The sequence below is a fragment of the Populus nigra genome, chromosome 1 (genome assembly GCF_951802175.1).
Source record: "Populus nigra chromosome 1, ddPopNigr1.1, whole genome shotgun sequence".
In the NCBI taxonomy this organism is placed as follows: Eukaryota; Viridiplantae; Streptophyta; class Magnoliopsida; order Malpighiales; family Salicaceae; genus Populus; species Populus nigra.
In genome coordinates this window covers 21,291,509-21,315,265 of record NC_084852.1, presented here as the reverse complement: position 1 = coordinate 21,315,265, position 23,757 = coordinate 21,291,509, and the positions used below count along the sequence as shown (strand labels likewise).

Here is a 23,757-nt window from a genome sequence, read left to right as displayed (position 1 = left end):
GCCCATTGCTGGGGCTTACAGTGAGAATCTTCCTGTCATTGGATTGCTTGGTTTTGTCCTGTAACTTCGGTGCTTCCAAACTGTAACTTGAGGCAAAGCAAAGAATACCATTAAGGAAATTAATAATTATGTTCTGCAAATCATAGTATTTTGGATTATTCTTTGAGAAATGTGACTCTGCGTGTAATGCATGTATTGCGCGTGAGCGTGATTGTGATTTGAGAGCGGCAACAACTTATCATTTATGGTTGACGCAGAGATGTGCAATTTTTCCTCTATCAACTCATGGTAATAGTTCTGAGACCCGAACGACGATTGATCTGAAAAGAGCCTGGATCGTTCGATTATAAGATTAATTTGTGGTTCAATGGATTAATCATTTTACAAAAATTATTGTGTTTTGTTTTTCTTACAGGATAAATCACGCTTATCTGGCATGGACTGTGCGTAGCCAAAGGACTAGTGACAGAACACCACCCTCACTTTGTTGGTACTTACTGGGGAGATGTGAGCACTGATCCTTTCTGTTCTGAAATTGCTGAATCTGCCGATGAGTACATCCTCATCGGCCCAATCTCCGTCAGATATTCTCTCCTCCTCAAGAAGGAGAAGGCAATCATTGCAGCCTGATCGTGTTGTAGTATCTAATGGAACTGCTTTCGGGTGTGTCCTAATGAAGGACTTGCGAAAAGGCTAAACAAGAACACGCTACAGCATGATCTGTATTTCAGAGGGGCTTCCTCTCAAATGTGATCCTAAGGAACATTTAAGGATTAATATTCTCTTTCAACGCATACAGAAAATGCTCTCAGGGGACCCAGCTGTGATTGCTGAGACTGGAGACTCCTGGTTTAGCTGCCAGAAACTCAAATAACAAGGATGTGGGGTAGAATCGAAAGGCCTAAACTTGTTTGTCTTCATTACGGATTTTTCGAAACATAAAAAGAACAAAAGTTGGTGCAACGCTTGGCTACGCACAGTCCATGCCAGATAAGAGTGTGATTGCTTGCATTGGTGACGGGAGCTTTCAGGTTAGCACCTGGTATTGTTTTCATTAATCCATCTGTTAATTGCATGAAAATGAATACATTTCATCCCTCTATAGAATAACTTTGTAAGGTTACTGGCCACATAGTGGTCTTATTTCATACTTGAAACTGTTGTGTAATGTTGGATGCGTAAAGCTGTGGAATTTGGTTTGCAGATGACAGCACAACATGTGTCAACTATGCTGCGGTGGACAAAAGAGTATCATCTTCTTAATAGACAACGGTGGATACACCACAGAAGCTGAAATTCATGACAGACCTTACAATGTAATCAAGAACTGGAACTACACAGTAACACAGGTTTAGTTGATGCTCTCCATAACGGGGGTGGAAAATGCTGGACAAAAAAGGTCAGGGTGTTGAGCTCCTTCCTGTGGGTTTGGGTATTCCAGTCAAATTGAGAATGATAGCTTCTTTTTCTGAGTCACAAATCAAATGAATTAACTTTATTAAAAAAAAATTAAAATGAAATCATTTTAAATTAAAAAAAAACATTATCATTTTAAATTAAAAAAAACATTATCATTTTAAATTAAAAAAAAATTATCAAATTGACTTGCTAAATCAATGGAGTTAAAATTAATTAATTCTATGATACGAACCTGAAAAATATAAAAATCAAGAAACTAACAGTTAAATTGATATTTTTCAAGAAAGCTAAGTTTAATTAGTCCAAGAAGTAAATACATTAGACTCTATAGATTAAATTGGCTAAGATTTGATCATTATTTATTAAATATATAGCTTTTAGAAATTTACCTAGGAATAAATATTTTAAATAAATAAGTTTATTGAATGTATTTTTAAATTTTTTTATCCTTATCTTTAAAATTAGCTTATCTAGAATTTTTAATAGATTTTGTTATGTAGTTTAAATTGTATAGTTAACTTTTTTTACATCTAATTTGGACTCGGAATGTATCGGCCTAATCCTAACTTGACCTGCTAGACTGGGGTTTGATAATAGGGATACAAAGCCAGCCGTTGGTTAAGGAAACATTTTTAGGAGAGCAATAAATGAAAGCACGGATGATAAAGTATTTTTTTTTTAGAAAATAGTTTTTAAAAAATAAATTTTTAAAAAGTTAATTATTTTTTAATATTTAATAATATCATGAAAAAATAGAAAAAACTTTCTAGTGTTTAGTTAAGTCATGAAAAATAAATTAAAAAATAACTTATTAATATTTTTTTAAAATTTATTAAAATAACGAGAAGCAAATCTTACAAATTAAAAAGTTGAATGAGAATGAAATTTAAAAAAAATCTAATTTTATAAATTATTTTAAATAAAATAAATAACAATTAAAATAATAAAGATCAAATATAATAGATAAAAAAAGGTTAAAAGATGATAAAATTAAAATAATAATAATAATTAAAATTGCATAAATTATTGATATAATCAGTAAATAATATAAATTTTTCATAATTTTTTAAAAGTGTTGTTCGTTTAAAATAAAAAAAAAATACTTTTCTAAAAACTAAATCAAAATTTTTTTTTGACTAAAAGGTATTTTTTGTTAATTAATTTTTTTAATAACAAAAAAACAGGGAAATTTCTAAAAATAATTATAAAAACCTACTTCTCATTAAACAAACCTACTAATATTGTTCGCAAATGAATTGCCGACCAAGTTCCTGTGGCTCAAATACTGATACAAATAAGACATGTTCTGCCCATGTCATCCTTCTACATTTCTTGAGTCATCAGCAAGCTGTTAGCTAGTCTATCAGGCCATTATGTTCCCTTGGCAATTGGGGATTCGGTTTACGAGCTAATGATGGCCATGGGGCCTTCAAAAAGAGTAAAGCTGAAAATCAAAGCAAAAACAAGCTCCTGCAGCTCCTAGCTAGGAGGACTACCTTTTCTTTTAATGTTGAGACGTAAGAATCATACAGATTTTGAGTCCTCTATGTTCTAGTGATTGCTCCTGAACCTTAGTTTCTGCTTTCTAGAGCTGAAGAATAGATTCCTGCAAAGATTTCTAGGATCCTTCTAAACCTTGTACATATTGTCTCCTGTCTTGCCAAAATGGTGGTCTTTTATCATTCTGTCTCTCTTCAACTACCACGGGAAATAAAACCTCACCATCAGAGATATTCTTGACTTTTAGCTGAATTACTTTCTAGATTAATCGTTTAGCAATTTCTGATCAATCCATATAAAATAAATCACATAGAGATACTGTGTTATGGAAGATAACCAAGGCCTACACAAGGGTAGGCTACTTCAAGAATAAAACCTAAGCATAGCGCGCTTCCATCCTTTTCCTTGAGAAGTAAGGGGGGGGGGGGAAAAGAAGAAGAGTAAAAAAGCTTATTCTGGTAGGTTTTATCTATCATCGCCTTTCTTTTTCTTTAGTGAACCACTGCCAGCATCTTTAATGTGCTTCTTTTTTACCTATTCACATTGCTTAACAAGCAAAGAATAACTAATGCAATTCAGTGCCCTCAAGACCTCTGGAAAAGCTCGTAGAGGTCAACGTTAGGAGAATATTAATTGAAACCTGGTTTGACCATATGATTCCACCATCCCACTCTGGGGCTTACACTTGTGCAATGGAGAATGGAAGAGGAAGTCCACAGATGGGCAGTTGGGAGTTTGCAATCAGTCATATCTCGATTGCTTCTGCTTGGGCCATGCCTAACCAGTCTACGTGTAAAACATGTAAATGGCTTGATGAAACCTAGCGTCGTATGCCACAGCAGGAAAATGGGATTCTACCAGGATTTCACGGGTCAGTGATATACAATGAATAAGGCAAAAAAGAATAGAAGAGGAGAGAGTTAAATTTGACCTGAGAATTTAATGTTGCACCTAACATAACTTCCTAGGGGCAACTATAAATCATGCCAGCAAACCAAGGAAATCTCCTCACCTACACTGCAAACTAAAAAAGGGCAAATACAACAAATCACAATTTCTGATTTAACAAAAAGTCAGAAATACCCTGTATAGGATACAATGGTCTGCATGCCTGAAGTACCATTTCTGAGCATATTAAGGGGTATTCTCCTGAGCATCTCTCTTCAGGCTTAGGTGAGAACACCTTGCTTCAAAAGCAAGACAATTAAATAAAAGGGGAAAGATCTAGCTATTGAATGCGATTCCAATCTCCTGTTATTGCTCCGATGAAAGCAGAACAAGAGAGGAAAATGCGAAAAGAAGAGGATGAATCATTGATCATCTACCTCAAGAAAGAAGTCGAAGCGGCTCTGCTAAGGACTGATTCACTGGAGAAAGAAAATCAGGATTTACGACAAGAAGTAGTTCGTCTAAAAGCACAAATATGTTCACTCAAAGCACACGACAATGAGAGGAAATCCATGCTTTGGAAGAAATTACAGAATCCCTTTGACAGCAGCAAAACTGAAGTATTTCTGCAGAAACAATCAGATTTTGTCAAAGTTTCAGAAAGGAATGTGGAACATTCAAGTCCAAGACCGAGTATACAAGAACTAGCTGCGATAAAAGAGAAGCACGCTAAAGTACCAAATCCACCACCAAGGCCTACTTCTGTAGCCCCTCCATCACTCAAGGAAGCGAACGACAATAAGTTGCCACCGACATCTGCACCACCGCCTCCGCCTCCTCCACCAAATATGTGTGCTGGGTCAAAAGCAGTGCGCCGCGTGCCAGAAGTAGTGGAGTTCTATCGTTTGCTTACAAGGAGAGATGCCCACATGGAGAACAGAACCAATTCAGCTGCTATTCCTGTAGTCGCATTTACTCCTAACATGATTGGAGAAATTGAGAATCGCTCCAGTTATCTTTCTGCTGTAAGTTAGTTGCCACCTGCTCTTCTCATTAAGCTTTTAACGAATTGTTACTCTCTGGTGACAAATGCATGCTAATTGAACAGATAAAATCGGATGTGGAAAAACAGAAGGAATTTATCAATTTCCTAATCAAAGAAGTGGAGTCTTCAGCCTTCAAAGACATATCTGATGTGAAGGCATTTGTGAAATGGCTAGATGATGAATTATCATCTTTGGTTGACGAGAGGGCAGTATTGAAGCATTTCCCACAATGGCCAGAACGAAAAGCAGATGCTTTGCGAGAAGCTGCTTTCAACTACCGAGACCTAATGAACCTCGAGTCTGAAGTTTCATCATTCCAGGACAATCCCAAAGATCTTTTGACCCTAGCCCTGGGAAGAATGCAAGCATTGCAAGACAGGCGAGCATGTACAAACTAAATTGCAGTAATTTCCCGTTTTGACTCAATGCTGAGTATTAACGAAATGATTAAACAACAAATTTACAGGTTGGAGCGAAGTATTGATAATATGGAAAGGACGAGAGAGGGCATGATCAAGAGATACAGGGATTTTCAGATCCCATGGGAATGGTTGCTGAACACGGGGTTGATCGGTCAGGTAGGTATCATGTAGCTGGTTTTTACCATAAGCATGATAGTTCAACTAATGACAGTACCTTGCCAACTCAATTATTATTAATATAAAATTAGCACAACAGCTTAACATGCCAAAAATTTTCACATTTACAGAAATAAACAGACGTTCACTTGTTATATGAAGGCAACTGCTCCTTCCCATTCAAATAGATCAGAGTATCATTTGGTAATATACATCCCACCAAAAAGAGTCTCAGCGAAAAAGCAGGACGTAATGGTCTAGACTCCTGCGTTCTCTAGAACTTAAACAGCAGAACAGAAAAATGGCTTCTCCCAAGTGACTAATTTGTAATGATAGAAAAACTTGGCGGCCACACGACTAAACCCATCCAGATAATATGATGCCCCACTACTGCATTTTCTAGATTCTGCATATTGCATCTCATAATGGCTTCAACTTGACGAACTCCAAAGAAAGACTTTCTACATCTTCCAATATTTTCACACAAATATTATCAAGAGAACAACTTTATACTGGACTCCCAATAAAAAGTTAGAGACACAGCACCGACAGTCTTGACATTGTTTGCAGATGAAATTAAGTTCTTTGAGGCTGGCCAAGGTTTATTTGAAAAGGATAACTAAAGAACTGCAGCTTAATGAATGCTCGGGAGAAGATAATCTCTTGCTTCAAGGAGCTAGATTTGCCTATCGTGTACACCAGGTAAACGTTGAACTCCATCAAGCTCAATCTTGAGATTTTACCAGTCATATATACTAACCATCATGTTAAAACATTCAGTTCGCAGGTGGTTTTGATGCAGAGACCATACGTGCGTTTCAAGAGCTAAAGAAGATTGGCATGGGTAGTCTCAAACAATAGTGTGTTAAGGTTATCCAATTTGTTTAGACATGTGTCTGAATGAGATATTATTGAGTGCCAGAGTGGTGTGTTAGAAGGCCACCAGCACGAAGTGTATCAATTAGTGCTATAAAAGTATTAGCCAGTGCCTCCTGAAATTCAGTAGAATGGGAGATTTCCATAAATTATGAAATCATTTTCTCTAGCTCTAATGGATAAGACACACTAAGCATTGGTTTCTGAACAATGATACCAAGCACCTTGATCATCTCAAGCTTTCAGCATGTTGCAATCAGAACAAAAGGGCAAGGAAAATCAAAGATGACAATGACCGGATAACAAAAACATTCGAGAAGGCATTTCGATTTCTCATGAATTTATCTATCTAACATGGGCAAATTTAACAATGCCTAAAAGGGAAGGCATTGCTTACAGTCTCCAGGATTCGGTTTGTTTTTGACAATTTCTTCGATGAATTTCTGGAAACATAATCTGTATTCTGCAATTCGGTAATTATTGTCACTGAATGCATGGGAAAACACTCGGCAACAAATTCACTGAATCTGTCAGATATTCCCCCAATCGCAGTGCCCTTCCCATGCACTCCAGAAGCCACTTCCTAAATAACATCGTAAATCCTAGGGTATGCTTAGCACATAGCATGACTTTCCACCAGAATCACCAACTAAACAGAAAAATTTATTGCATTCCAAGCCCATGTGAGGCACATAAAGTTGGCACCATCATGCTGACACCAGGTCAATCGCTCAATCATGTTTATCACCGCGACAAAAGAAACATTGCAGTTTTGCTATGGTAGATTCTAACAGGACCAAAAACCATCTATCCAATAAACAGGAAACCATGCTTCGACCGCCCTAAAATCTGAAGGACCAGCAAGTTGAGGACCACAACAGAAATCTTTTACGATAAGCGACTTAATAGTCATCACATAACGTTTCAGAATTAATGCCCTACGAGACTTATCAGGCATTGCGTAGCATTTGCACCACTATATATATATATATATATATATATATATATATATATATATATATATAACGGATTTTCAATTTATAGTATTAAAAAAATCAATTTTCGAGATTAAAAAGTCATATTACCAAGACAGGAGTATTTCTTTTCATTTGTAGATACTACCATCCTGTTGGCATATATATTGCTTGAAATTTTATGCGCTGATGGCTGATTAAGAGCATGATTGGCACTGAGATAATATTATTTTTTAAAATATTATTTTAAAAAAATATATATAAAAATATTTTTTTATTTTTTAAAATTTATTTTTAATATCAATATATTACAACGATAAAAAAATATATAAAATTTTTTTATAACAAAATAAATAAATATTTTTTAACTAATAATATTTTGGCCGCAGCTTCAACAGCAAATAATACACATACATAAACATAAGGGTGTATTTGTTTTGTGAAAAAAAAAAAAAATAGAAAATTATTCATTGAAAATTAAACGTTTTCCGGCCAATCTCTCAACTTTTTTATTGTTAACATCCGTTTTTGCTTAAGTTTTTTCGATAATTTTTATGAGATTAAGTTATGTGTAGCCGTGACGACCATTTTTCAAACTAAGGTAATATTAAAATTAATGGTACATGTATTTCTATAAAAAAAAATATAAAAAACCACGTATTATAAACCAATGCTACTTCGCCATGTAAGTTTGGAATTGTGACTGATCGAATCACTCGACTACAATAATAACACAAAACGATAAGAAATTATTTATTTTTATATTTTAAAAATATTTTTGAAATTATTTAAATATTTTTTATTTTTTAAAAATTTTTATTTTTTAAATATTTTTAGATTATTTTGATATATTAATATTAAAAATAATTTTTAAAAATTAAAAAAAATATTATTTTAATATATTTTTAAGTAAAACAACAATGAGGACACTGTTAAACACCCCAGTTTATTAACAAATAGATGACACCGTGATTTGATTTCATATAAAAGAAAAACATTGAATTTCAAACAAAATCCAAATGCTCATCAATCAACTTCCATCCCCGGGTTAAAATTCCCTTTCAACATATACAGAAAATGCTTTCATGGAAACAGCTGTGATTGCTGAGACAAGAGACTCCTTAGTTGATTAACTCTGACTTTTTGGAGCTTACGTAAAGCATAGAATTGTATTGCAACTATTACTTTTAATTAATGGCTTGGCGAGCTAAAACTGCAACTACTTGGATCTTTGCCTCATCTTTCGACGTTTTCTCTTCAACCTCCTCATTCGCTTCTTCTTCCACTGCAAATTAGACAGGTAACACTACCAATTAATCATTCTCGAGTCTTTTAATTAAACAGGCTTTTCATGATTCATGCTTTCTAGAAATGAGAGATTGGATCACCTTGGCTCTCATCGTAGCAAATGGAGCGAGAGAGAAACCCTTCTGCTTCACCAATGCCTGGACAAGCAAGTTGCAAGTTCGCGTAGGGGTTTGGCACTTCTCGGAGTTTTTATACACAAACCCTCACTTTATTCGGTTTGGGTCAATAGCATTGGGCTTGGAAACGGATCCAATGTGAAAATTGAGGCTTGTTTGGTTGGTTGTTCTAATTCTCATAACGAGTTAAGGTTTGGCTCCCTGCCATGTCTAATGAAATCCAAACCGCTGATTTCGCTATTGAAATCCACGGTTATGGGTTTTTTATACAAAAAAATAACTATTTTTTTTTTAAAAATAAAACTAAAATAACTACCAATAGTTTGCATATCAGCGGTAGCTTTCTTTTTAGAAGATCCATTTTAAAAAAATTTATAGATTTTCTATTTTTTATTGTATATATTATTTGCTATCTCTGTTTAAACAATTATATAGTTATAATTCAATCTCTAGGAACCAACTTGGTTAGTAGTTGAGATGTGATTGTAGGTTTTGACTAGATAAAATATCTAGTTAGAATAATAGTTTAGAGTATAGTTTCAAATAATATAATAAAAATGCTTTTGGATGGTCTCCCATATAGTATTAAGGGAATATTTGTTTCGTGTCAAGTTTTTAACAGGAAAATATTTTTTTAGATTTTTTTATGTTTGGTTTTTAAAAAAAATATTTTACATCAAAATTAATTAATAAAAATTATTTTATAGTCAACTTTCAAACTTAGTTTATTTATTAAAAAATGTTTTTAACTCATGAAATTTTATAAAAATATTTTACAAATATTAATCTAATTATAATATTATTTAATTATTTTAGCTATTACCACCTCTTCTTTTACCATAACTACAATTATCTTGTCATTACTGTCATGTATTACTACCAATTTTTCTATCACTATCATTATATGATCGTTTTTTTTTTTTACTATTATTATAATTTATTTTTTTACTGTCATCATATTATCACTATTTTTTCTTTTACTATAATAACAGATATTTTCTTACAATCATCTCCTTTTTAATTATCATTTCTATCATTTCATTACCTTTACCATTGAAAATTATTTGCATATAAAAATAGTTTTTAAGCCAAACATTAAAAAATATTTGGCATGTAAAGCATTTTGTAAAAAAATATTTATACGAAACAAACAAATAATTTCTAAATTTTATTTTAAGTTATCAAACATGTCTTAGTGTTACCGATTTAGCTAAAAATAATTAAATATTTAAAATGCAAGTTGTTGGTTATTTTAAATTGTAATAAATATTAATTTTTAAAATATTTTTTGTTATAAAATATATTAATATAATATTTTGTTAAAAAAATTTATTTTTTAATATTAACATATCAAAACAATTTAAAAATATAAAAAAATTAATTTAAAGAAAATTATTTTAAAAAATATGGTTAGATCGATGACAAATAAGATGTTTAAAGGCCCTGAGATTCTTGGAGCGAGTAAAAAGAGGAAGAAGTATCGCCCGCCCGTGTCCTGCAAGGTGGACCAGCAAGCATCAGCGCTGGCCCCTCCAATTTCATCATCCACATAAATCGAACAAACCATCCCCAACTCTCCACCCTCCCCCCTCTCGTCCCTTTCTGTTACACTCCACAAACAAATCCAACCGCACAAAACCCAGCGAAAAAAAATCATTTTCATCCCCATCTCTTAATCTCTTTTTTATTCCCTATTATCCCGAAAAAAATCCACCCACACACAACCACTTGCTTGAAACGCACTATGTAAGTGACAACTCTCTCTCTATCTATCTCCAAAATCAACAGACTGAGAGGCATTGGAGTGGCCAGCTATGGGAACTGGAATGTCAAAGGACGCAGACGGGAGCTCCCACGGAAGCGAAGAAGGAGAAGAAAATCTAGACCATGCAGGAGGTCAACTGTATGTTTCTCTTAAAATGGAGAATCTTAAACTTAAGGGCGAACTTATCCCTCATGTCTACGGTTCCGTGCCACTTGTTGGTTCTTGGGATTCTTCTAAAGCTGTAATACCTATTTGTTTTTTATTTACTTTATTTTTTTGTGTTTTTTAAATGTTTAACTTAAAATTTAATTCAGTTGCATTTAGTTTCTTAACCACTCATTTGCTTTTGTTCATGTTTCTAACTTAGCTTTCCATGGAACGTGAATCGGCTTCAATGTGGGAATTAAGCTTTGTCGTTCCACCTAATCACGGTAACTAATTCAATTTTTTTGTACGTGTCCTTTTTTTCCGGTAACTTTTGTTTGGCTGCTGAGAAATTTAGAGAAAAGAAAGGGATTTTTTAGGATTTGTTTGTTAATTTAAGGAGTAATTTGCCTCCATTTCTTGCTTAAGAGAAACAGAAAAACTATTTTTCAGATTTCAATCAAACAGTAAACACTATAAGGCTCAGTTATTCATTATTATAATTTTCTACGTTTCTTCTTAATAACCTTTTCTTTTATTGGTTAATTATGCTTTGAATTTTAGAAACTTTGGATTTCAAATTCCTGTTGAAGCCAAAGCACAGTAATGCCCCTTGTGTGGTCGAGGAGGGTCCAAACCGGCTGCTCACCGGGGGGACATTGCAAGGGGAATCGAGGCTGGCGGTATTCAAGAATGGTGATGAGATTCTGGAGTGTAGGGTGTTTATTAAGGCTGACAGAGTTTCACCTTTTGATCTTGCGGCAAGTTGGAGAGCTTATCAGGAGAATCTCCAGCCTTCAACTGTTCGTGGAATTCCTGATGTTAGCATCAATTCCACGCCAATGGCAGGAGCTGAGGTGCATCTTCTTTTCCTGTTGCTATATGCTGCATAATATCTTATTTTTATCTTTGTGAGATTTCATTTCTTTTATGTACCAAGAGTGAGAAGAAAACGGTTTTAATTAATATGTTTCTTTGTACTCTTATAATTTTTTTGTGCCTAACGATTGCTGAGCTGCAAGCATTTCATTTATCATGAATTTACTATCTAAAATTATATGCTCTATTGCTCCTTGACCTGCGAGCTAAAGTTTTAGGTGCGATACTCTAATGTTTATCATCATTTTGTTTATGTTGTTGTTTTCTCAGCGAGGCTGTTTTTGGGCTATAGCCCATCCACTATTGTTCTTGTCAAATCACAGTTGATTAGAATTGGATATCGCTGTTCTTTGATTGCTATTATTGGTTACCTATGGGCTAGGCCCTGTTTTTGGGCTCAGTTCATTTGTTATCATTGTCATCAAGTGTGTTTCTTAAGTTTTGTTTTCATATATTTAGATATGAGTGCTGGGTGGGGGGGTTCATTGAGCAAACTTTATATGGATCGCAAGTGTAAATTTTGCTGTGACCTTGTTGACTATGTGAGCTGCTCCACCAACTAGCTCAAATTTTCAAGTTGGTTGCTTAAATTGGTATTGGAGCTTGCTGTGGTAATTTTTAATTGTTGTCCTCTGATTCAAGTTTCTCTAACTAGGCTGCATTATCTTTTCTTTTCCCCCTTGCATGATGCTGTTATATGTTTTTTTTTTTAAAAAAACCCTACTCCAAGTCGAATTGAGACATTTTTTAAATGACATGCAATTGCGGACTTCTTTGTTGAAACATTTAATTTCCATCCTTTTTTACTGGGTGGATTGTTAGAGCCTGCATATTATTGCGGCCAACTACGCGGTTGGCTTTTGGCCGCAATAACAAACGAAGCCTTAGTGTCATGATCCTTTTCAATCTAAAAACTTGTGCATGGTAAAAAAAATATTCTTCCATTGTTTTTTTTCAGAACGGCTCTTCGGCTAGCTTGGAGCTTGATCTTGAACATTATGTTGTCCCAGCTCCATCAATTTCTGCAAACTCTGCTTTGGTGTATGCAGCTAACAATGCGGAGAATCCAAGGTTTTCCAATGTTGATGGCCCAGGCAATGCTTCATTTTCCTACAAGGATAGTGTTGTTTCTGCAGATCGACCTGCAACTATAAAGGTTTGTCTTGGTCACCTATCCTGCAGATATACAATTAATTTTCATCATGGCCTCCAAAAATTTAAGTCTACCTGAAATATGAGGATGTTCTTTTCAATCTTCTATCATTTGCCTCCTCATAAAATTCAATGTCTCTCCAATAAGGAGGACAATTTGATGACTTCAGCTTTGTCATGCCTGAACTTCAAATTTTAACATGTGCTATTGCTAGAATACTTAGGTTCATTCCAGTTGGTCAAGGAGCAGTTTGATGCTACCTTTTAAGATAGGGCATTATCATATGATGGGTGGCTGCTCGATGCATCATTTCTCCTTGTCATTATGTTATTCCAGTTCTGATGCATTTTACAAATGTTCAAATAGCAGATGGAGGTTGTTATCCCAGATCCATCCAAAATTTATTCTGGTTCTGGGATGGTCGAATCAAAATCAGTGGGGACATTTTCACCTCTGCAAAAGCAAGATGGTCACAGGGGACTCTTTGTGGATAGGGGTGTTGGATCTCCTAGGCTAGTTAAATCATCAAGTTCTAGCGCATTTTCTTCCGGTCTCAAACTGGACACCGAAACCAAGGTTTGTACCAAATATTTCTCACTGTAGGAAATCTTTCAAGCTTAATTATTTTCTGTACGTGGTGGTTTTGCATCATTGTTTTATGCTGTGTTCCCTATATTCTCAGAACTCAATGCCAGCAGCTGCTGGAGCTGTTACAGCTGCAGCAGTGGCCGATCAGATGCTTGGACCAAAGGAGGATAGACATTTGGCGATCGTTCTGGTATGTATCTGCATAAGTTATTGGTCAGAACTGGTGATAATATTTATTATCCTTCTACTTTCCCTCTCAGTTCAATTGTAAAGATTTCCAGATTAGATTTGGTACCACATTCTACAAATAACTTGAAAGTTGGATGCTGGAATTTACTTAGTGCTCGTTTATATACTTTCAATTTTCATAGTTCAAAAACTAATACATGAACACTGTTGATAATTAAAAATTCTAACTATTGCTTGAACTGTAGGTTGGTTTACCTGCTCGAGGCAAAACTTTTACTGCAGCTAAACTTACAAGATATCTTCGTTGGTTGGGTCATGATACCAAGCACTTTAATGTTGGAAAGGTCTGTCATACATCCTTTGACTATTACATTTGAAAAGTTGAAGCGTAATATAATACTGTATTTGGCTGTAACAGTATCGGCGCCTTAAGCATGGATCTAATCAGGTATGCATAGGCCTTTATAGGTTTCTTTGGTTATATTAGTGGTTTAATGATTATTTTTTTAATGATAAAGGAATTTGTTCTGCATTGTTTGTTTTCATGAAACAGTGATTAATGCTGTACAGTTCATAGACATACAGTGATTTTCTTGTTTGTGTGTCTCTCCCTTTTGTTAATTGAAAAACTCTTTAGTCTTTTCCATGGAATATCATTGTGGTGCTTCCTACAGCTACATTAGCTACAGCTACAGTTTTGTAATATTTCGTTGCTTGTCAATCATGTGACTGAATTTCAATAATTGTTAATAATTAAAATCCATTTTTTAAAAATAATTAATGCTAGTAAAAACTTAAACTTTAATGTGATTTCAAGATCTGTTGAGCATTCAAATCTGCTGTATTATATTATGTCTGTTATCACAGTATAATGTGAAGGAGATTACAGGACGGAGTGCAAAATTCAATGGTTATTTTAGATATGCATATAGAATAGAAATTGATCCAGAAATATTTTTTATTGTATTCTTGTACTATGTATTGCACTCATGTTATGCTCTGGCTGCATTTATTTGTCACTTTTTTTTTTGTTTTTTCTTGATGATTTGTGTGGATGCAGTCTGCTGACTTTTTCCGAGCCGACAACCCTGAAGGAATGGAGGCACGAAATGAGGTAATATCTATTAAATAAGTGTTAGTATTTCGTAGACCACAAAAGCATTTTTCTTTCATCCTAAGACTGTTTTGTGTTTTTTTGCGGCCTGTTGGACTGATGGAACTTGTGAAACTGTCTCTATGAGTGAGCGAATCAATTATTTGGTTGGACTGAATCAATTTCTGGTTTCATAAATGGGTTGCTGCTCACTTTCTCCTCTGGATATAGTGATGGAAGATTTATTGATTTCTAAAAGTTGTAAATTGTAAGGCATTAATTTCTTAAAATCTTACAAGTTCTGCATGATAACATCTGAATCAAATTGCTTTATTACAGGTATTATTATTTATTTGAAGTATCCTTGAGTCATTGAGATCTCAAGATCTTGTTCATTTGGATTTTCGACTCTTAAAGATTTGTTGGCTAATGGTCATTAATAAAGTGAAATGAAAGTAGGTAATAAAAGGAAATCAATTACTGTGCAGTGAGAATAAAGGGTGGAACTGAGTAAGCATGTTGCAGGATCTGACCTTTTAGCTGCTTCAGCAATTTGACCCGTCCCAGATACAATCCTGGATGAATACAGTAACCCAAATAGTAATTAGTAGTAAAGCCTCCCAGAATTATTGCTGTGTCCCTCAAAATATGCTGTTACTTCTGAACTATTATTTTTTCTTACATGGTTGGGAATGATAACACCATATTAACCTTCTCCTTTGCAAATAGTTTTAATGTATCACATGCTACTAGGTAGCAGCACTGGCAATGGATGATATGATTTCCTGGATGCAAGAAGGTGGCCAGGTACACTATCATATATTCAGATATTAATGACGTTTCCGGATCTTTCCTAATCCTTTAGTTTGGTTCATTTTAATTTCCTTGTAGGTAGGAATATTTGATGCCACAAACAGTAACAGGAAAAGAAGGAATATGCTGATGAAAATGGCTGAAGGAAAGTGCAAGGTACTAAGACCATATCATTGCAAAAGGTCCTGAATTTCACCAGTAATATACTAATATAATTTTTAGGTGAAGAACATCCTTTTGGGATGTGTACTTTTAATGTGTTTCGCCTTGAAGTGATATGCACTTTGGCTGCCTGTGTTATTTTTTTTTTCTTTTTCCAAATCTCTATGTGTCTCAAGAAACTGAATTTCACATATAATTGCCAAGTGTGCTATTTATCTTGTTATGATATTATTCTCTAAGCTTAAGAGTAAGATGCTAAATTTGGAAGTGTTACAGTGCCTAGGTGTGTCTTGATCTTTTTTCTTCACCTTTTAACTGCACAGTTGATATCTTAAAAGAAGGATAATATTATTCCCACTCCATAATCTATTCTTATTACTCGGATCAAAATATCCTTAATATTATTTTTCACAAATGATGATATTAAATGTTCGTTTTATATTTATATCTAGAAAATATAGCTAAAAGTACAAATTCTTTCCTTTTGTAATTAGGATACTTTACTCTTTTTTTTTTTTTTTTTATCATAACTCATTACCAAATTTATTTTTTTGGAAATTGTATTTTGGTCATGCTACATTTTTTCCTCCTAGACATCATCCATCAATAAAATATTTATTTCAAAAAATTTAATAGAGTAATTAAAATTTTAAGAACTTCAAATTTTATTTACTTCTTTTTTTTAATTCAATTTTAATTTTTATAATTAGAAAGTAATATTTCAGTAAAATTTGATTATGTAAAAACAAAAAATAGAAAAGACATTTCATAGTTTTACTAAAAACAAAGGTTAATGTAGTCTATCAATATATTTTGCAATAAATATGGAGTGGGAATAACAAACTATGGACTCAAATAACACCACCCTAAAAAGAAGACTTTCTTATTCTTTCGCTTCTTTTTCCCCCGTAGAATTTCCTTTATTTTCAAATTGCTAAAAGTTCCCCTTAATAACTCTTGTTGGTGGTCACCGAGAACAAAATTTGACTGGAAGGTGGGATACAATCAAGATGCAATGATTAGTCCCAAACTCTTTTGACATCTGTTCTCTTTTTGCTGCAGATTATTTTCTTGGAAACACTGTGCAATGATGAACGCATAATTGAAAGAAATATACGTCTCAAAATTCAACAAAGCCCTGACTATGCAGAACAGTATGGTTACTATCTGAAATCACCGGCTTCTTATATGTGATGGACATGGGTACTTACTACTTAGGCCTTGGTGTTATTTTCCAGGCCAGATTTCGAAGCTGGATTGCAAGACTTCAAAAGTCGGCTAGCCAATTATGAAAAGGTAGTTTCATGTGCTTCTAATATCTTCTCCTTTTGAGATTTGGTCGCTATCAATGAAGAATTTCAACTTTAGGTTAACATTCACTTTTATTTACCAGGTTTATGAGCCAGTAGAAGAAGGGTCTTATATCAAAATGATTGATATGGCCAGTGGACATGGTGGACAAATACAAGTAAAAGAACGCCTTTTTCTTTCCCCTTCTTCCCCTTAATTTAATTGTTCAGAGAATTTTTTTTCCTGAATTCAGTTATATGCAGCAGAGGATGTAAATTGATAGTGCTGTTTTGTTCTATATGTTACCTTGGATAATTCAACTTTTTTCATGAACCCTATATATAATAAAGGACGTTGTCTTTGAACTTACTATGTTCTATCTGATTATTCTATAATACAACTTGGTTTCATACATTCAGGTTAACAATATCAGTGGCTACCTGCCCGGGCGAATTGTTTTTTTCTTGGTAAGCTGTCCTGCCATAACTTGGATCAATTATTTCTTAGCAGATTATAGAAATGTTCTGTTGGGCCACTTCTCGTTTCTAATTTCTACTTCTGAAATTCTGTTATCATCTCTGCTGGCGCTAGTGATACTCAAGTTTCTGTTGAATCTTAAACACCATGTTTGTTGAAAATAAATTGTAGTCTCGAGAGAATATTTGTTCGGAGATTTTTATACACTTCTGTGTGGAGCAAGAACATGGTCTTTGCTTGAGTTGCAAGCAATGGCTTAAATAAACAAAAAAAACTAAGATGCCTTAAGTGATGAAACATGATTAGCCATTATTGTGACAATCTCTTCCACTGCTATGATCTTGCTGATTTGAATGTCATTCTTTTCACTCAAACCAACAACTTCTGTTAATGTGATGCAGGTGAATACACACCTTACACCACGCCCAATATTACTTACCAGGCATGGAGAGAGTCGGGATAATGTTAGAGGTAGAATTGGTGGTGATACTGTATTGAGGTAGTGGTTCACGATTTATTAATTTTCTGGTATAGTTTGAATTTGAAGTAGTAAATGTTATATTTTGTCAAATCAGCTTTAATCTTGGATGACCTGTATGGTATGACTCTATTCTCGATCTTGTGTTCATTGCACTGCTACTATGTTTCACTATATTAGCACAGATGCCAAAAAGAGTACTATTTTTTGTAAGTATGATGGAGATATTTGCAGATAGTGTTTGACATCATTTCCTTTTTGTTGTGTGAAACTAGCTCTCCTTGAAGGGATAATCTACAGACTTTAACATAAAGCTCTTTAAATTGACCTCTTCAGCAGTCTTGAAGGCTTTGCTGAAGTTTGTAATATTCTCCATAGAATTCCTGTTGGCTTCTTGCTGCTTACAGTATTGCAGTGAAGATCAGCATCTCTCTTTTACCCAAAAGTGTTTGAATGTAAATCTTTTATGATTAAAAGAGGAGCAAAACTGCTGAGCACGGAAGCTGAATGGCTTTCATAGCACTCTTGTTAGCAACATTATAGTTGATATGCACCTGAGAGACCAAATATAAATCACTTTGTATCTATACATACCCACTTATAATATCTATTAATTATGCATGTTATATTAATACCCTTTTCTTTATCATTTTTTTATTGAAGTCCTCTAAAACTTGATACCGATGCTGATAAGTTCTTTATGTATTTAAATTTTGGAGGCTTTTTTTTGTCCTTTCAATATTCACATCTGTTTTTCAAAATCAATCCAAAGATGAGATTTGTCATAACCTAGAACTAGTCCCATCAATGTCCAAGAGCAATGAGATGCCTTGATGTGTGTCAATTATAATGCCACATTATCTAGTCTTTCTATCTTCAATCAATCTTCCCTTCATGTCTACTGCCAATTGTGGTTTCATTTTTATTTAGGTTTAATTCTCCATGCTGACATGTTTCCTTCAGCTTCTAATCTTTCTTTTTGACACGTTCTAATTTTCTGCAAACCTTGGTTCTTCTTTGAAATTTGATTTACCCTACTCATTACTGGAATGCACTATACTGTTTCTGCAGTGATGCTGGAGAAATTTATGCAAAGAAGCTCACTAACTTTGTCGAGAAACGACTGAAATCTGAAAAGGCAGCATCTGTAAGCCCCATCAATCCTCACGATAAACCTTTTATGTCCGCATCTATTCTGAGTGTATCTTTGAAAACCTTTTTTTATATGATGTGCTCCTGCAACTGTCCTAACTTTTTTCACTTTAAGTAGTGAAATTATGTGCGATATGTCTTCTAGCAATTATAAATCAAAGAATTCAGATATTACACAATCAGATTTTTGGAAGCTTTTGTAGCAACACCTTTGTGCTCCTAACCACAACAAGTTTTTAAAGATAGAAAAGTGGGTTTTTAATAGCATTTTCATTTAAGATTGGCCCTTTCTTTTTGTGATGCTTTGATGTTTTTTGTCAGTGAGAACACCATGCTTCTAGTTCAGTTTAACAGAATTGCTACTATTTTTATCATGCTAGTGTGACTGTATTTATCTCATCACAGTTTCTTCACTTTGTAGCACTTCTTTTTCTTTCTTCTTTTTATTTTCTTTGGGAAGTAGGAACAATGATTTAACTTATAATTTATTTATTTGGTTCCTTTGAAGATCAGCTCAAGAAGTTTTCCCAGAACATAAAGATTAAAAAAGTGGTATTTTAATAGGTTTTACATTTAAGGTTGGCCTTTTCTTTTCTTAATGCTTCGATGTTTTGTGTCAATGAGAAGGATTCTAGCTCTTAGTCGATGTTCAATTTAACAGAATTGCCTGTGTCACATAGCGTATAGCGAAGATAAAACCAGGGTTCTCAAGTTCTAAGGTTACAGACCAAACTGTAGAGAAATCTAGAGAAAATTCTCTGGTATTTTTATTGAATCTGAATAATAGTCTTCTTCTCTATAAAATAAACTAGACATCCCTATTTATGTTAGTATTAAAAATCCTTTATAGGAAATGATTTCTAATTAAAACTTGCCTAATTAATAGAATCCACCTAGTATTAGAATTCTTAAATAGTAAAATACTAATTAAATTAAAAGTCATAAGTTAAGTAGGAAACAAATAATTAAAATTCAAAATTAACTAGGAAAATAATTAAATCAGGAAAACAATAACTTCAAACTTCATATGAGATGCTTTTAGGTTTCTTTGCAGACTTCTTTTCAAGTTTGACCTTGTCAATCTAGTCCATAAACTCTTGAGATAATTGTTCTATGCCAGTCTCTGTCACTTAAGAAAAACTCATCCTTGAGGTATTTATCAGAAATTGAATTCTTTCGCCCCAAAGAAACAAATACTTGAAATATAATATTGTTGCTAGCTTATTCACGAAGTAACATGTCCTTGACCTATGAACATTGAAAACATAAAAGAAGAAAACAAATATTCTCTCTTACTTTTACATTGATCAATCTATCCCTTATATACAAGATAGGAACCCTATGTAGGAAAGTAGACTAATTAGAATCTCTACAATTAGGACCCTATATTAGAAAAGTAGACTAATTAGAATTCCTACAATTAGGCTCCACATTACTTCCTAATTATGTGCTATTTACAACCTATAACAAACATCAAAAATTAATTTATGGTGCATGTATAACGATAAAAAAAATCTATATATGATGTTATACCTTCTGTTCCTATGAAGTCCTCTTTTGGTTCATTCTCATATTTTTCTGTTTAAACTTGAGTTCATCATTATTTATGTCCTTAAATACTTCAATCCTTGTATTTAAAGGAACACCAAATTAATCTTCCAAAATATCTCTAGAGATTTGTCAAAAATTACCAAGTCCTCCGTGTCATTGTTTGCAAGATCTTCATCATCATATAAATCTTCTTCATAATCTCCATCAGGTTTGCATAGAACATCCTCATCATTGAAAGGTTCTCGCTCATATTGATATTCAATCACGTTGATCGATTTATGTCTGTCGGGTTGTGGTTGTTTGTTTTGAGTTGCTAAGGTCCCATGACTTCCATCAAGTTCATCTTCATCAACACCCCTCATATAAACAAGTGGTTATATAGATGGAATTTAAGGAACACGTCTAAGGTAAAGTCGGCCCCGGGATAAGTCTCTAAACATGTTCCTCTTCTCTTTGCGATTCTTGTTTGTGCCTCCCATCAACCAAATTACATTTTTTTTATCAAATGAATACTCATAGTCATACTTACCACGAGGATTTGCATGAACTGGTTTAATGACAGGTTGGCTGCGGATGTTATCCCCATTGTGTGCCTCTCCTTTCCTAGTTCATGCTTGCACGCAATCTTAGTGCTTCAAGCCTGGTTGTAAGGTCATAAACTCTGGTATTGATGTCGCTAAATCCAGTTTGCATTTGCCCCTCTAAGGCTGTTATCGTTACTGAATGGTGATTTAGTTGATCCTAAACAGCCTACACCCCTTAATCACCTTCACAAAAATGGTTGTCACTCCACAATTCTCTTCACGATCGCCATTGATTCAGATGTTGACTCACGCTGATACCACATGACACAATGTATGTTAAGATAAAATTAGAGTTTTCAAGCTTTAAGGTTACAGATTATAATTGAAGAGAAATCTATAGAAAAATCTCTGGTATTTTTATTGAATCTAAATAATAATATTGATCTCCATTAAATAAACTAGACATCCCTAATTATATTAATCCTAAAATCTTTTATAGGAAATGATTTCTAATTAAAACTTAATTAATAGAATCCATTTAGCATTAAGATTTCTAAATAGTAAAATACTAATTAAATTAAAATTTCTAAGTTAAGCAGGAAATAAATAATTAAACTTCAAAATTAACCAGGAAAATAATTAAAACATGAAAATTAAATTCAAGCTTTATATTAGATGTTTTCGGGTTTCCTTGTGGACTTCTTTTCAGGCTTGACCTTGTCAACTGAAAACTAAACTCTTAGGATAATTGTTCTACATCACCTATTATTTTTATCATGCAACTTGCAACTCATTACAGTTTCTTCACAATTTAGCTCTTCTTCTTCTATCTTCCTTTCCCTTTTCTTTTCTTTTATTTGGGAAGTAGGAACGATGATTTATTTGTTTATCCCTTCGAATATCAGTTCAAGTTTGGCCTTTTCTTTGCTTAATGCTTTGATGTTTTGTGTCAATGAGCACACCAGGGTTCTAGTTTGTAGTCCAAGTTCAACTTATCATAATTGCCTACTGTTTTTATCATTCTAGTTGTGACTCTCTGTAACTTACTACAGTTTCTTTACAATTTAGTCCTTTTTCCTCTTCTCTTTTTTGCCTTGGGAAGTTGGAACACTGATTTCACTTTTAATTATTTAATTTATTCCATGGTAATTCTGTCAAGTAGAGTGTGTTTAGAATGAGCCATATGAATTCTTATGACCATTGTTCTGATTTTGCTGTGGTCTAGATTTGGACCAGCACACTTCAAAGAACAATTATAACAGCAAGTCCTATCCCTGGATTTCCCAAGGTCAGTGTGAACCCCCTCAGAACATTAGTTGGTCGTTCAGAATTGTGATTTACTTTGGCTGATTTTATTGGGTAATTGATAGACATTGGAATTGATTGTAGAAAAGTTCACAATTCGTCATTTTGATAGATCCAATGGCGTGCCCTTGATGAGATAAATGCTGGAGTATGTGATGGAATGACATACGAAGAGATCAAGAAGAACATGCCTGAGGAGTATGGGTATGTTTCTTCTCATACTGTCTCTCTTTCTCTGCCCCCTCCCTCCCATTTGCTTTACATTCTTACCTTGGTAACTTATTTTCTTCTAATAAACTCCTATGGTGATCAGTTGAGGTTGTCTTAAAACCACACACATGTTTGTATTTTTTTCCTGCGCTCGGACATTATTAGTTGCTTCCCTGAGGCCTGATGCTTGTATCCCTATGAGCAGGGCACGCAAGAAGGACAAGCTGAGGTATCGATACCCTCGTGGAGAATCTTATCTTGATGTCATCCAAAGGTTTGCATTTTTCAGCTTTAACTAGAACCTTTGATACTTCATATTCCTTGTTAAATAAAAACTAATTTCCACATTGATGCAGGCTAGAGCCTGTAATTATTGAACTGGAAAGACAACGGGCACCTGTTGTAGTCATCTCTCACCAGGTTATACATTAAACATGCGATCTTGAATATCCCGATGCTTTGGGTTATCAAGCTCATCTTTTATTGCTTTATTTGTGCAGGCTGTATTGAGAGCATTATATGCATATTTTGCTGATAGGCCTCTAAAAGAAATTCCACATATCGAGGTAATTTCTAATAATTCAGAACTGGTACTTTTTTTGCAATGAAATTGATGGTAAGTAGCTTAGGATGAACATGTTTATACGAATCAAGGGAGTAATTATTCTTCTTGGCACATCGAGTGATGCCCTGTTATTAGAAGTCTGGCTTGATGCTTGTAAAGTGATTTGCGGGCTTCTAGAACGAATTGTTGACGCATTCTAACAGGTTACTTGTATTCAACTTTCAGGTGCCGCTTCATACAATAATAGAGATACAAATGGGAGTTACTGGAGTCCAGGAAAAAAGATACAAACTCATGGACTGAAATGCTTGAAGAAAGTTTTTGGGACTCTTTACACTAACTTAATGCATTTTCACTTTCAATTGCTCTCCATTCATTAACGAGACGCATCATAAGCATAAACACAACAAGTGTATCTAGAATAATCACCACTCGGAGGATAAAATTCTTATTGCGTAATCAACAATGGCCTTCCTTTCAAATTCCAATGCTTACAACAAAGTTTGAGCTGCATTGTTTTTGTTATTCTGGAACTCGACTGTTTTAGGTGCAAAACTCTAGAGCACATTCTAGTGATCCGCTTTCTAAATATTTCACTGTCCAAATTAAGCGTATTTCGAGGACGAATCCGATTATTTTTTAAATGTCTCACACCCTAATCCGAGATTATCGTGAAAGCACTGCCCCTCAATCATACATGCCAATGGGCGTAGC

General features: G+C 34.1%; 2 protein-coding genes and 1 long non-coding RNA gene across 7 annotated transcripts; 2 read left to right on the top strand and 1 right to left on the bottom strand.

Annotated features, from left to right (window-relative positions):
• Positions 1–3,648: 3,648 nt before the first annotated feature.
• LOC133696965 (INCREASED PETAL GROWTH ANISOTROPY 1-like protein 1) lies at positions 3,649–6,518 on the top strand. The gene is made up of 5 exons (XM_062119271.1): positions 3,649–4,832; positions 4,916–5,232; positions 5,320–5,431; positions 6,002–6,133; positions 6,212–6,518. The coding sequence occupies exons 1-5, from the start codon at positions 4,155–4,157 to the stop codon at positions 6,290–6,292; spliced, it is 1,320 nt and encodes a 439-aa protein (XP_061975255.1). The 5' UTR covers positions 3,649–4,154; the 3' UTR covers positions 6,293–6,518.
• Positions 6,519–8,283: 1,765 nt separating this feature from the next.
• LOC133688550 (uncharacterized) lies at positions 8,284–8,760 on the bottom strand. Its single transcript, XR_009841174.1, has 2 exons — positions 8,670–8,760; positions 8,284–8,566 (listed from the first exon to the last, which is right to left on the bottom strand). It is a non-coding gene; the product is annotated as an uncharacterized LOC133688550 (long non-coding RNA).
• Positions 8,761–10,270: 1,510 nt separating this feature from the next.
• On the top strand, positions 10,271–23,525 carry LOC133702010 (6-phosphofructo-2-kinase/fructose-2,6-bisphosphatase-like). Of its 5 annotated transcripts, none has more exons than XM_062126199.1 (23): positions 10,273–10,711; positions 10,838–10,901; positions 11,179–11,471; positions 12,452–12,649; positions 13,016–13,222; positions 13,329–13,424; positions 13,669–13,767; positions 13,842–13,871; positions 14,484–14,537; positions 15,270–15,323; positions 15,408–15,485; positions 16,554–16,645; positions 16,730–16,787; positions 16,885–16,959; positions 17,201–17,248; positions 17,660–17,757; positions 18,808–18,883; positions 22,189–22,251; positions 22,381–22,472; positions 22,684–22,752; positions 22,835–22,898; positions 22,979–23,044; positions 23,269–23,525. In XM_062126199.1, the coding sequence occupies exons 1-23, from the start codon at positions 10,520–10,522 to the stop codon at positions 23,344–23,346; spliced, it is 2,244 nt and encodes a 747-aa protein (XP_061982183.1). In that variant the 5' UTR covers positions 10,273–10,519; the 3' UTR covers positions 23,347–23,525. The 5 variants fall into 5 exon arrangements, 3 of the variants coding, with proteins under 3 accessions (XP_061982189.1, XP_061982183.1, XP_061982178.1); XM_062126194.1 differs by having other exon boundaries at positions 13,013–13,222; XR_009843646.1 differs by lacking the exons at positions 22,684–22,752; positions 22,835–22,898; positions 22,979–23,044; positions 23,269–23,525 and adding an exon at positions 21,002–21,085 and having other exon boundaries at positions 10,271–10,711; positions 13,013–13,222; positions 22,381–22,440.
• Positions 23,526–23,757: the final 232 nt, after the last annotated feature.

What these genes read in the sequence shown, in the direction of transcription:
- LOC133696965 (XM_062119271.1), top strand. Translation starts at nt 4,155, where the DNA reads ATGCGATTCCAATCTCCTGTTATTGCTCCGATGAAAGCAGAACAAGAG. An exon ending in GCTCCAGTTATCTTTCTGCT is followed by an intron (nt 4,833 to 4,915) that starts GTAAGTTAGTTG and finishes CTAATTGAACAG; the next exon opens with ATAAAATCGGATGTGGAAAA. An exon ending in ATGCAAGCATTGCAAGACAG is followed by an intron (nt 5,233 to 5,319) that starts GCGAGCATGTAC and finishes ACAAATTTACAG; the next exon opens with GTTGGAGCGAAGTATTGATA.
- LOC133702010 (XM_062126194.1), top strand. Translation starts at nt 10,520, where the DNA reads ATGGGAACTGGAATGTCAAAGGACGCAGACGGGAGCTCCCACGGAAGC. An exon ending in ATCGACCTGCAACTATAAAG is followed by an intron (nt 12,650 to 13,012) that starts GTTTGTCTTGGT and finishes ATGTTCAAATAG; the next exon opens with CAGATGGAGGTTGTTATCCC. An exon ending in AATCTGAAAAGGCAGCATCT is followed by an intron (nt 18,884 to 22,188) that starts GTAAGCCCCATC and finishes GCTGTGGTCTAG; the next exon opens with ATTTGGACCAGCACACTTCA.